The 14,126-nt window shown below is 43.0% G+C and overlaps 1 protein-coding gene across 1 annotated transcript; it reads right to left on the reverse strand.

The window, feature by feature from the left end:
- Positions 1-665: 665 nt before the first annotated feature.
- Positions 666-13,899, reverse strand: LOC133505566 (uncharacterized protein C4orf54 homolog). Its single transcript, XM_061828700.1, has 3 exons — positions 13,767-13,899; positions 7,530-11,501; positions 666-786 (listed from the first exon to the last, which is right to left on the reverse strand). Exon 2 carries the CDS (start codon positions 11,454-11,456, stop codon positions 7,554-7,556), a length of 3,903 nt encoding a protein of 1,300 aa, XP_061684684.1. The 5' UTR covers positions 11,457-11,501; positions 13,767-13,899; the 3' UTR covers positions 666-786; positions 7,530-7,553.
- Positions 13,900-14,126: the final 227 nt, after the last annotated feature.

Here is a 14,126-nt window from a genome sequence, read left to right on the forward strand (position 1 = left end):
GTGACAGATCCCTCATGTTCACTGTGAAGTAAGATGACGCCTCATTGTATGCTTTCAGAATGCTGGTACACCCTACACATGCTGTACAGCAACTCCCCCTCCTCACACACATACACACACACACACTTGGACTCCGACCTTGTTACATTCAAAACTGTAAACATAAATTAAACGCGAATAGAGGAAATTGTCCTCTTAAAATCAAAAAGGAGTCCCGGCTCTGCTTTGTCGCTTTGACACACTTAGTGTGTTTTGTTCTCGTGTCATTTAAGGTGCAAGCTTTATTCTCTTATAAAATACACCTCACCCATTCCACACATTTCATCTGTGGCTACAGTAGTGCAGGTGTAAACAGCATCCTGGCAGTCATGACGCAGAGAATGAATTTACTTCAAGTGGAACACGAGCTTTCAACTTGTAAACAGTTAGCTATTGTCAACATGACCAGATAGTACTGAACAACACCCCAAAGTCATGACACAAGCTATAAAACTAAATTTAAAAAAATCTATATCCACATATATAGCTGACTTCACTCCAGACAAATGGTCCCTCTCCTTAATACTCCATGTTTTACTTACTTTTCTTTATTTCTGGTGACCAAGTGACTTTTCCCCCAAATTGTAGCAGATTGGTAATGCAACATAGATTGTGATTCACTGTTTTTACCTTGCAAAATGCTGCCATGCATAGATAATAAACTCAAATTGACTTTGCTGCGAGGGTGTCTTGAAGAACAGAATGCTGGCTGGGGTTGATTGAAGGAAGATTTCTCTCAGGAGATGTCTGCAAATGAAAGGATTTCAGAAAGTCATACATGATAGAAATCAATCAATAAATCAATCAATCAGCTGATCAGTACATCAAACAATTAATCGAGCAATGACTTGTCATTCATTCAAAAATGCAACAGAATTGCTTCATTGAGAACAAAACAGACAGCGGGACACGCGAAGTATTCTTAAAATCATTAAAAAAAAATTCTGTTATATTAGTCAGAGTAAAAAATTAAACCCAGTCTTAACACATTGCGAAGGTTTAAAATATTTTAGTTTTCGGAAAGTTTCTCTCTTTTCAGGGCTGATAACGATAACTAAAATGTATTGATCTGGTTGAGCTGCATGAAACTCACTGCCATCCACAACTTCATGTCTAAAAACTGTTTTTTTAAAAATTATATAATTTGGCCCTTTGTCATCAGTGGAAGCTGATGCTCTGTCAAATGATGCTGTCCCCAAGGGGAAGCATGCATAGATTAAAAAGAATTGGACCTATAATTGACGGCACCCCATGGTCTATTTCATGTGTCCTAAAGCAGTGCTCTTCAAATTGAGGGGTGAGGGGGATGCAGTGTCATGCCAGTGGGGCCGGTTTACAATTTTTACCACAAAACTTTTCAACTTTTCCACGTTTTCTACCCAAAAAAGTTTGGGAACAAGGGTACTCAAGAAGAAGAATACTACCCTTTTAACGAATTCTACCTGGGTAATCCAAACCTCTGAGCACAACTGTGTGGTTTCTCAATTACTAAATAACAGTAGGACTGTGAATTTCAAAATAAGACCAAGTAAATAATAAAGTAAGCATTGCGTGTTCAAATAAAGTGCTTAACTTCAGAATAATTATTTTTTTTAAAAAAACAACAAAATACTAAAGTTCATGGTTTGATCATATGTGTAGAAGCAAAATCTTTCATCGTAAAAACGCATTATACATAGGTAGAAGGGTTTTCCAGAATTTTGACATCAACTTAGGGGGTGTGTATTATATTTTTTGTCCCTTAAGGGGTCACCACAACGTGTCATCTTTTTCCATCCAAGCCTATCTCCTGCATCTTCTTCTCTAACACCAACTGACCTCAACATCCATCAACTTTGTCTTTTTTCTTCCTCTCACTGTTTTGCCTGGCAGCACTATCCTCAGCACCCTTCTACCAATACACTCACTCTCTCACCTCTGGACATGTCCAAACCATCGGAGTCTGCTCTCTCGAACCTTCTCTCTGAAACATCCAACTTTGGCTGTCCCTCGAATGAGCTAATTTCTAATCCTATCCAACCTGTTCACTCCTAGAGAGAACCTAAACATCTTCATTTTTGCCACCTCCAGCTCTGCCTTCTGTTATATCTTCAGCACCGCCATCTCTAATCGTCGTCATACGCCTCTTGTTTAGCCTTCGGCACCTCTACTTTTACCCTACGTGGCATTACAATGTAGTCCTTTCGCCTCTCCTTCGTCCTCTGTGTCCCATTTCTTCATCGCCAACCTCTTTCCTTGTATGACTTTCTGTATTCTGGGGTTCCACCATCAAGTCTCCTTCTCCCGTTTCCTACCAGAAGACACACCAAATACTCTGTCTCTGTCTCTCTGATCACCTTGGCTGTAGTACTCCAGTTTTCTGGGAGCTTCTCCCGTCCATCCTGCCTGTCTCACCTCTTTGCGAAAGGCTGCACAATATTCTTCCTTTCTCACCTTCCACCACATGGGTCTCTGCTCTACATTTATCTTTTGAATCATCCTCCAGAGTCATCCTACGCACCACCATCCTAGCTTCTACCTCCACACTTGTAGGTCAACCTCTGTTCCTGGCTCTTCTGGATAAAAGGGGGGATGCTTATTATAGAAATTATGGTACTGTATTTAAGGAGGTGCACAGATCCAGTAGAACCAAAACAGTGAGTTTTAGGGAATCTGCATTGTACTTGATCCCATATAAAAGCTTTGGAATATCTGAAATGTACTGGGGTTTAGGGTTGGTCTTAAAATACAGCTTATTTTTCTAAAATATTATATCTATTTTTATAATCTTTTTCGCATACCCACCTCACATTTCTGAGGAGCGTATTTCAAATCCTAGCCCGGCCTGTGTGGAGTTTGCATGTTCTCCCCGTGCCTACGTGGGTTTTTTCCAGGCACTCTGGTTTCCTCCTACACTCCACAAACATGCACGCTAAGTTAATTGACTCTAAATTGCTCCTAGGTGTGAATGAAGTGTGAATGGTTGGTTGTTTATATGTGCTCTGGAATTGGCTGGTGAGTAGTTCAGGGTGTACCCTGTCTCCCGCCCAAAGATAGCTGGGCTCGGCTCCAGCACGCCTGGGACCCTAGTTAGGATAAGCCGTACAGAAAATGAATGGATGGATTATTTGTATTTTGCAAACATTTTGTTGTGTTTTTTTTAGCCGAAAGAAGAAGAAGAAGAAGAGGAAGAAGAAGAGGAAGAAGAAGAAGACTTAAAATGGTAGGCATGATCACAGGTCAGAAACTACTTTTGTTTTTTACTATTTTCTTATTCAGATATGGCTTCACCACTGCCATTTTCTCAGCAGTTTGGAAGATGACTAAAAATACAGTATTTTGTTTTTTTTAGTCTTTTATACTTTAAATGGTAAATGGACTGCACTTATATCTACTGTAGACTATCACAGTGTCCAAAGCACTTTACATGGCAACTGCCATGCGAGCCATTTCAGGGTGCAGTGTTTTGCTCAAGAACATTTCAATATGCAGACACTTGCAGTCAGGATTCAAGCCAACTTTCCTTCAGTCACAGGAAAATCTGTTGTACCTGGTGAGGTACACCCCTTTAGACCTCACCTCCAAATGATCTCACCCACCTGTCTGTTTTGAAAAATTTGAGTGAGTTTTCCCACCCTTTTCTTGTGAATTACATGCAAAGCTTTCTTAGATGTCTAATTTGACTTTGCTGGTATTAAAGGTTACTAGTCCACCAGACTGAGAACTCTGTCTCTCATGTATAAACTGTAGACATTAACATTGATTTCATTGATATGTCTTCTCCAGAATATCTTCCTTTGTGTTGATTGTTTGTGTATTTTTATTCACCAAGGACATGATTCTGGTCTTGTTATATTAGTTAATCATAATAGTGCAAAACTCAAAAGAATACTTTTTGAGGGGAAGTGCATGAAGTATTCTTCAATTGCAGAGTCAGTGGCCTGATCAAAAACCAACAGTGTATTTACTGAAGACAAAAGTGAAGACAGTAAGACCCACACAAAAGCAGCAGGTGAAAGCGGCTATTTGGAGGGCCTGACAAAAAAAAAAAATCTCCATCTGACAAATTCTACATTTCATGATGTATTTCATTCATCATTCATCCAAGTATTGCTATGTTTACGATTACATGTTTTTCAAATGTCCAAACATTTTTGAGTGCCTTAAAATGGTGGTACTCTCCATACAATCACATCCATACAATAAATGGCAAATGCCATATTTGAACGTACACTATACTTCAATCATCTGCAGGGATTCAAAACACAGCTCAAGTGGTTTATGTAACCGTAAAGGGAGTACACTGCTCTCCTCCTCCGGCTGCCCATTTTGGATTGACCAGAGGGGAAGGGGGCTGTAAAAAGTTGACCCCTTCCAAGCCCAGCAGACTCGCTTTAACAGCAGACTAAGCAGCAGCATCTGATCTCTCCCAGCAGCTGTCCTCTCCCTGCATCAGCACAACAAATACTTTACATTGACCTGACCTTTTCCTCCTGCTTCACTATCCCTTCATGCTTCATGGCACCCTACACACACGCACACACACACTCACACACACGCGCGCACACACACGCATACACGCGCACTCACTGACACACACGCCATCACCTACACACACCCACACAGATACATAATGTTCCACTTCACACCACTACTAAAGCCCACACTGAGCCCCTGGCTACCACACAACTGACAAGAATCCCACAAGCTCACACAGTTGTGTTCTTATTCTGACACCTTGGTTGACAATAGACTGGAACACTGTGGCTGAGTCAACTATTTTTTGAATGATTTTATGTATCAAGAATATGTAGTACTGGGTTTGTTTTTTATAGTTACACTTTTCTTTTTCCACGAAAAACCTTTTAGAGAATTGATGCAGAAGACAAGAAGACCATACCCTTGATTAACGTGCAGCAGCAGTAATGTTTGTTGTTTATGTTATGTTGTGTTATGTTATGTTATGTTATGTTATGTGGCACCGTGGATGAGAAGTTAGCATATCTGTCTCACAGACTGAGACCGAGATTCAAATCCAGGCTCGCCTGTGTGGAGTTTTCATGTTCTCCCCATGCCTAGGTGGGTTTTCTCTGGGTACTCTGGAGAAAAACATGCAAGGTAGGTTAATTGAAGACTGTAAATTGCCCATATGTGTGAATGTGAGTGTGAATGATTGTTTGTTTATACTGTATGTGCCTTGTCATTGGCTAGCGACCAGTTCAGGGTGCTCCCCATCTCTCTTCCAAACATAGCAGGGGTAGGCTTCAGCACTCCCGTGACCCTTGCAAGTATAAGTGGCTCAGAAATGCATGGCTGGATGAATTAGATAAATTTATTATAATCAACCGATGTACTGTAGATGATTCCATTGAGGACATTTTTCTGTGAACTGAGCAACATTCTTGTGGTCATTATTAAAAACAGAAAATCTAATCTAAAGCAGAAAACTGACACCAGATTGGGAAGAACATGACAGCGCTACATCGAGATAAGCATTGGATAAGCATAAAATGTAACATAATGCATGATTGAAAATAACTTTATACCCTGGAAATAGTAGTTGTAGTAGCATTTTTGTCTGTTGTTCAGCAATTAAGCTAATACTAAAGCCGCCAGCATTGAGGAAAAGCCCCTGGTACCCCCTTTTTTAATGGTGAACTTCAATGTCATGCACTGCTCACATTAGATGACACAGATAAAAGAACTGAAATTTAGCCTCACCAATCTGTCAACTATACAGTAGGTGCTTCTAATTGGAGCTCATTTGAGCATATGCCCTTGTAGGAGTATAAAAGTATAAATTCCTGGTTGGGTATGACATTTCAAGTCATTAATCTGTTTGAATTAGTACCACTTTCCCGTTATTCACCATTTTATAACGCTTAACATCAAGGATGTAAACAAATTTGCAATAGTCAGACGCTGCTGTCATGTGGAAAATTGGGAACTCGGAGGATGTGGTTCAAAATCCCATCAACCCCAGCGAGGGTTCCTATGGCTCAAATTACCCGTCATGAAAGAACTGCATGTCTATTAACGCTGACATGCCACAGCTGAACTAAAAACTTAGTATGCATGTTATACATGACGATCTCCAAACGGCAGCTTCGCTTAACTTCATACTGTTTTACCTCATGATTAAACAAATCATTGGAGACCTATCACTCATGTCAACCATTAATTATTAATAATGCTTTGATTTTTTTCTTTTTCTTACTACCTATTGTTGAAAACAAACAATTATAAGTACATCATAAAAAGATAAACAGTAAAAGGATTAAGCATTCACAAGACAGGAAACATTGGACATTTACCACAAATTTTAACATTTTTGATGATGCCCGACAACAGCAAATTCATAATTGTAGATAACCATTATGTATTCCATTGCGTATCTTACTTATGAAACTGTTCATTTATCACCAACATCCAAGCTTGAATGCTTCTGTAACCTGATTTAAATCAGGTTTGACCTCTGCCCTTCTCTCTGGACAGAAAGCCGTTTATAAGGTTACATCAGCTGCATATAGTAAGTACTGTATTCTCGATAATCTCTATCATATCATATTATAAGTACCGTATTATAAGTACCATTGTACAGTCATCTGACTTTGGTGCTGGCTGCGTGTGTTCTTTTCCCACTGAGTGACAGTGTCAATGTGAGTGTTAATTCTTGTCTGTCTCCATATGTGCCCCGAGATTGACTTCCGACCTGTCTAGTGTGTCGTTCCCCTTTCACCCAAAGTCAGCTGGTACAGGCTTCAGCTCTTGGTAACCCTGAACCTGATAAACAATTTTCAAAAACAGATGGAACGACACTGAAATATGATCATAAAGCACGAAACATACATTTGAAGAGTTCAGGCACAAACATTGACAGACAATTTCTCTTTTTCATCAGAGCAGACTACCTATCATGGCAACATTTGATGTTTCAGTCTACCCCTACTAAGATCAAACAACTCATATGAAAAAAAGATGAAAATGAAGGTTTGTTTTTTTGCAGTAAACAACAAGTGTGATCCTGATTTCACTGCAGATAGCTTCATCGCCATTGAAGTCAATCAAAAAACCATACACATTTCAGTCACTGCGAACATATGCCTGTTAGTTCTGATTCACTTGCCTCGATTGTGCTTGAAAATGAGCATAAAAATGACAAGTGGATGACTCCAAGAGAGATGAGTTCATGAAACTCTCTAGGATTGGTGAGATTGGTTTCTATGATGAGCTCCACTGATTCTACAAGACAGCTGTCTCCTATTTGGTTGCATTCAAGTTGGTTGACAGCAGCAGCAGCAGCAGCAGTAAATATGGTTAATGGATTCTGTGTAATTAATGTGACTTCTCCTTTATTTTGAAGGGCTAATTTCAGTAAGGTTGAGTTCCAGTGACTGCATTCTCTCCATTTCTACCCTGTGGTCGCATCGATCTGCTACCTTTGTTGCCATTTGAAAGTAAACCTATGAACAAGTGTTAAATGTGAACATTTGAAGACTGTGCCAACTTACATGTGCAATGAGGTGTCTTTTTGGTCATCTGTGCTCCACCACAAAGCTCATTGTTGTTCCATCGAAGGAAGGTGGGGCAATAATTCTTGGACCTTGTTGCGTTGTGATGCTGATGATCGGCTTCCTGTCTGAACTTCCTATGACCGAAGATGGCTTCATGTGTCCCAGCGGGGCCTCAGCTGTAGCGCTGTAGTATGGGCTCTCTGCTGACATAGGGCTCACTTCCTGCTTTACAGTTGTGCTGTTTTTCAACTTTTCTATGTCTTCAGAGTGACTGGGAGACTGCATCAGCAAAGCCTGACCTTGCGGAGTGGGCGACGGAACGAATCCTGGGTAAATCATGTAGGTGGGTGCGAATGCCCCTGGGCTTAGGGCCAGGGGTGGCAATGTGAGGGGCACAGGGGTGACAGGGGCGATCGGCGCCACAGGTGAATGTGGGACATCCACATACTGGCCTGTCTCTGGGTCAAACAACCGCTTTGTGGTGGTCTGGACAGGCGTGTCTACTAAGTAATAATGTCCTGTGGTTGGGTCGAGAAGCATTTTGCGCAGTGTCTGAAGGCCTGCCTCTCCAGAAGAAGGTGGAGGTGACAGAGTGGCAAAAGGTGGAGAGAACTGCAACACTTGCTGTGTTTGCGGGCCTGCAACAGGATGGTGGTAGATAGATGAAGCTGGGTACCCAGCCATTAACAAGCTCGTCTGCTCAGGTGTCTTGACGTCAACCTGTCGGCAGATGCTTGGCTTCATGTCTGTGTAAGCTGTTTCCTTGTTGGCCACTTTGATCTCATTGGTGTTCACCAGGCCCGGGATGGTTAAATAGTTCTCAGAGTCACTTTGTATGATGCTGGGATTAGTGGGACTGATTTGGACCATTCTCTGTTCCACCTGCTCTTGTCTCACAGGTTCTATTTTCACAGAGAAAGGTGCGGCTGGTGTCTTGGAGCTTTTCATAGACTGTAAAGATGAGCTTTGGTGTAGGGGGCTAGCAATTGAGCTAATGCTGACGTGCCCCTTGTTGCTTTTGCCGAGGTGAAGGACACTTTTGTTGCTGAAAGTTTTACATTGCGCTGACTCATCATTGCAAGGAACATGTGTAACGTTCACCGGGCCTACTTCTCTCATTTCGGGCTCTGGTGTTGTTTCTTCTTCTGGTCCTTGCTCCTCGTGGGCAATCAGTGACAGCACATGGCTGCCCATGATTGGTTGCGGAGGCTGAGCTTTGCGTTTCCATTCGTTTCGGTCAAAAACATAAAGCTGTTCCATTGTTTTGACAGCAGCTTTGAGTTTTTCAATTGCAGCTTGTTTGGGAATTCTGGGCTCGAATCGCTTGTCAGTTGCCTCGCTTGCAAACTTCTCCTGCCTTTGTTTCAGTAGTTTTTCAGTTTCAGGCTGGTCAGGGTTAGGTAGCTTTTCTATGACAGTTGACACTTTGCTGGTAGCACACTGTGGCAGCACATCAGCATCTGTTTCTTTAGGTGATTTATTTGTTTTTACTGAGTGGCATTTAATAACAATGGGAGAAGGTGACAGTTGTTTCAATGGCTCCTTTTTGGACTTCTCTTCAATCTTTTCAGTGAGTTCCACGGCACCTTTAATGTCACGGTTATCCAAAGAAACAAAGCGATAAGAGCTTTTTACCAGTTTACGCACGTCTCGGACACGGTAGATTGGTGTTTGAAACTTGCACTTGGTGTCTCTGACGTCTCGAACGGTAAAATTCGGGATTTTGTCCGAAGCAGATAAAATATGGCATTTGGCATCACCTGCTCCCCGAAACGTGTTAAGAGAGCTTATTTTAGGGGTTAACAGGTTGGCAATATTCAGCCCCCCCCCTTTATTTTCCTTCACACTTCTCAGACATATTTTGATCTCAGGTGTTTTCCCACCTTTGTCACTTTCTTCTTTAGCAGATGCGTTTCCCGTCTTGAGCATTGCTTCACAATCTGCGCTTTCCTTCTCTTTGGAGAAACGCTGACAACTTGGCATGAAAAGAAGTTTAGTGAGCATGTTGTTCCCGTCTGATTCCTCCTTCGCTTCATTTGCAATTGCACAGAGCTCAGCCTCCCTCACTGCTTCATTGTCCCTCCAAGTATTGAATGCGCTGCTTTGACTGTGACAGAGGCCCGCTTTAGGCTCCGTTTTTCCTGAATCTTCTATCGCATCGATGCTTCTCTGCTCTTCTGCAGGCTCACAAGAACTAGGCCTGCTGCCCTCGAAAGGCTGGTCGTCTCCAGAATTAGTGTAACCTGAGCCCGATTCCGAGTTCTGCCTTTGAAACCCCTTCCTATCCTTTCCCCCATCCAGAAAGCAAGGGGAGAGCACAGGGTATGTGTCTGAGATCTCACCTCTCTCCATCTTACGCTCCTGCTCAAACTGCATCTTTTTGGAGATGACATTTTTAAGCAGACTTGATGCAAAGATGGCCCTCTTTTGTGTGTTGCCTGTGCTATCTGTGTGGTGATACTGCATTTCACAGCCTGACCTGGCCAACACTGCTCCATGCACCTCCCTAGACCTGCCCTTGCTACTTTTTGGTTGCCTGGAGGCTGCTTGTGTGTCTAAATTGCACTGAACATTCAACGTGACCCCTTCCTGATCTTTTGTCTTCGCACTTTTGCACAAAGATGTTTCTTGATGAAAAGTTAGTCTCTTACTACCCTGTGTGTTTCGTTTACTTTCAACTGTCTTATTCATTTCCAATGTAGCGCTGGAGGTCTTGTGCGCAATGACGCTGTGCTCTGCCCCCCGTGGGATGTGTCCGTAATTCCAATCTACGTAAGCAGACCACTTGTTTAGATCATATTCCGACATGGACGACTCACTCGAAGTGCTTAAATTAATTGTATCAAAGTAAGGAAACGCCAAGCTTCGGAATGACTTGGCGGTTAAATTACGCACCTCTTTATCAGCGTCATCCAGCTCGCTGATGGAGCTGGAGGCGCCACTGGAATATTCATTAATGTCCTTCCGTCTTAGTTTGGTTGCAAGGTGCTGACGGCCGGGAGCGGGGATGAAATACTTGGCTCTGTTATCTCCCAAAGGTCCTGCGCTCACAAAAGAGAAGTGACTCCTGTCTCCAAAGCGCTCAGCGCCCACGTCCGTAACTCCAACAGGCTCCTCTTTGGAGGTTTTGATCGACAGATGGATTTTGTCCCCAATGATGTGGTTTTTGCACGGACTTTCATCTGAGTCGCAAAAATCACTGTCGTCCTGCTCGGTGCTCACACCAAGTTTAGCAACCTGACTCCTGCCCTCCAATATTAGAGTCCCAGTTCGAGTGTCGTCACTTGCAAATGAGGCATAATCCACAAAGGAGTACACCAAGTTGTCGTCCTCAAAGTCCCAGCTGGCACCACGGCCCAGGTCGTAATCAACGTCGTGATCAAGTTCAGTCAGTTGGATTTCATGCGTGGTGATATAGTGAGACTCGTCCTTTAGCGTGTCCGTGCCACTGTGGTCAGACAAAACCGTGCTGGCACCATCGTCCGACTCGGTTCGGCTATTCAGGTACATGTCAGTGTACTGGAGCTCATCCCCCTCACTACAGTCACTCGGTTCCACTTCTGCCTGGAGTGGGGTCTCATCCCCGGAATCCTTGTCGTACGAACATTCGGCTGGAGTTTTCCCAGTAGGGCCACTCGGATCGACTATGCCGCCCATGTCCACAGAATCCATAGAATCCACAGAAGCTGGTCCACGCAACTCCTGCCTTGAACCATCACTTTTGACAGACCGCTGGCTCCCCTCACCGGTAAATGTTACTTTCACAGTTTTCGCGCCGTCTGGTCTCATGTCCAAATCCACATAGTTGGACTCTCTTTTTGTCTCAAAATGTACCCCGGTGTCCTTAGTCTTATCCCCTGGGAGCAGCATCCTGTGAGGTCCGGGGCCATCTCGGTAAGTGAGAGTTTCCTCCGCTGCTTCCATGAGGTCTGCGATGTTGACCCGACACAGGACGGAAAACTCTGCCGACTGCCAGAACATAGGCACGAATAGCCATGAGTGAGGGAGGAAGGAAGGGGAGGGTAGGAAGTGGAGGGGAGGGGAGGATGGGGGAGAGAGGGCGGGACTTGTTGGGAGGCTCACCATCATATCACAACTTCTCCTAACTTCACCCTCAAATTTGCAAATGGAGTTAATTGTATGCACTTTTGTAAACTGTACCTGCAGGACCTTCAACAGATGAACAGCTCCAAAAACTAACATTTAGCATTTTAAGACTTTTAAAACAACAACAGACAGAATTTGGAAAAACTACACTGTAAAATGTTAACGGGTTTTCACCATAGTTTATGGATTTCACCGTTAAATACCGTACAGTATTTAGAATTTCATTGTGAAATCAGTCTTTTAATGTATTATCACAGTATTAAGTATATCGAGAATTTCACAGTCATTTTCACAGTAAAATCACCATATTACCATGTTCACGTGATGTGATCTGAGCGGAAAATAAACTGGTGGAGTTCCTGTCTGGTGATAACTGCAATAACTACGAGCTGATGAAGTGAAGATTTGAAATAAAACTTCCTAGAATATTGTTTTCTTTGCTGTACACACATGTGTGGAATTTATTTCTACATACAGTATAGATGTATGATGTGATATATGATGTGAATTTTAAAAATATTCAGGTTTTTGATTATTTTTGGTGGTTTGCTAAACTGTATTTACTGTGTTGTCATTTTCATCCATAGATTTTCTGAGTCGCTTATCCTCACAAGGATCGCAAGAGTGTTCTATCATCAGCCAGGAAGCGAGGTACAACCTGAATTGGTTGCCAGACAATTGCAGGACACAGAGACAGACAACAGTCGCACTCACAATCACACCTAAAGGCCAATTTAGAGTCTTCAGTTAGTGGATGTTTTTGGGATGTAGGAGGAAACCGGAGTACCCGGATAAAACCCACGCAGGCACAGGGAGAACATGTAAACTCACACAGGCGGGGCAAGGATTTGAACCCAGGTCATCAGAACTGTGAGGCCAATGCTCTAACCAGTTGCTCTGCCGTGCCGCCCGTGTTGTCACATTATTTATCACATTAGAAATGGGATACTGTCTATTAAAAATTCAAGTGAAGTCATAAATGCAGCAGCACTCTTAAAGGCATAGGAGTACAAGTAGCTTTTGCTCCATTGAGTGATTTTGTTCGAGAGCATTGGTCTAAGCAGCCTTTGTGAGATGTTTTTACATCAAATTTGGAAATTCCATTTGGAGATAGGGAAGTATGTCAGTTTTATTTTTGCATTGATGTCTGTAATTATATGCAGTGGAAGTTTTTTTTTTTTTTTTTTTTTTCAAGGTATTGGCAGAGGGATATTTCGTAAAGGGGAGTTGGAAATGTGAATCTCTCACCGTGTGATGTTCTTGCACCCACGATTTTTGACTCGAGATAAACACTCATTAGTATACCACTGTCTGGCTGTAGTAGACTGGGTAGTTAGCAGGGCTGTGTAGAGCAGGGCAAAAACTACATTTAAAACACAAAGCCTCATACTTAGCTTCATGACCACGACAATACCCAGGCACTTATAATTTTGCGATATCGTTATATTGTGAATGTTGTGTCATCCCAAATGCTAATAGTTAGAGGAGCGTTGTTAATTGTCTGTGCCAAGTCATGAGAAGGTCGGTACACACAGGTTCAATCAGGGATACGAGAGCGCTGGAACGGGACATAAAGCTCAACGAACTGGCGGAGAACCAGTCGTCACCGGGTCCTATATATACAGGGGATGATCAGCCCGCATGAGGCGCAGGTGTGTGCCTCCCAATTAGCGCAGCCGCGCGGGCACCCGCACAGCTCGTGCTGAAGCGGCTGGATCATGACAGTAGACACTGGGGCTCAGTCTCGCCTTCTATCTAAATCCCAATTCGTAATTCAATTCAGACAATAACTAATTATATTAAAGTTGAATCATTACTCCTTTTAATGATTGCAAAATACAGGGAGTTCTCAGTTTAAGACGGTCTCGACCTAAGACGTTTCGACTATATGACACCCGAGTCTTGTCTGCCATTATGACCCCTTTCTGCTTAGCTCATGCATATCTTTAGGCTTATCTATTTGTGCACTGGGAGTTCATTTGCCCTTTTCCCCCAACTTTTTACACATTATGGCCCAAAAGAAGAAAGTTGGGTTTTTTGGTTTTTTTTTTGACAGTGGAAACGAAGCTTAACATCATTTGGAAAAAAAAATAATAATAAAAAAAACAACGGAGAAAGATTACTTACATTACGGATCGAGGATCCAAATCAACAGAGGGCTCATATCAGCCTCACGTTCATTAAGGGAGTGTCATGATTCTGCCACTTCAGCACGAGCTGTGCGGGTGCCCGTGCGGCTGCGCTAATTGGGAGGCACACACCTGCGCCTCATGCGGGCTGATCATCCCCTGTATATATAGGACCCGGTGACGACTGGTCCTCCGCCAGTTCTTTGAGCTTCATGTCCCGTTCCAGCACTCTCGTATCCCTGATTGAACCTGTGTGTACCGACCTTCGTCCGTTCTCCGACCAACCCCGTAAGCCTGCCTGCGTTGATTGTTCTCCCGTGTACCGACTCCTGCCTGTCCGCTCATCTGCTCTCTTCGC

The sequence above is a fragment of the Syngnathoides biaculeatus genome, chromosome 9 (genome assembly GCF_019802595.1).
Source record: "Syngnathoides biaculeatus isolate LvHL_M chromosome 9, ASM1980259v1, whole genome shotgun sequence".
NCBI lineage: Eukaryota > Metazoa > Chordata > Actinopteri > Syngnathiformes > Syngnathidae > Syngnathoides > Syngnathoides biaculeatus.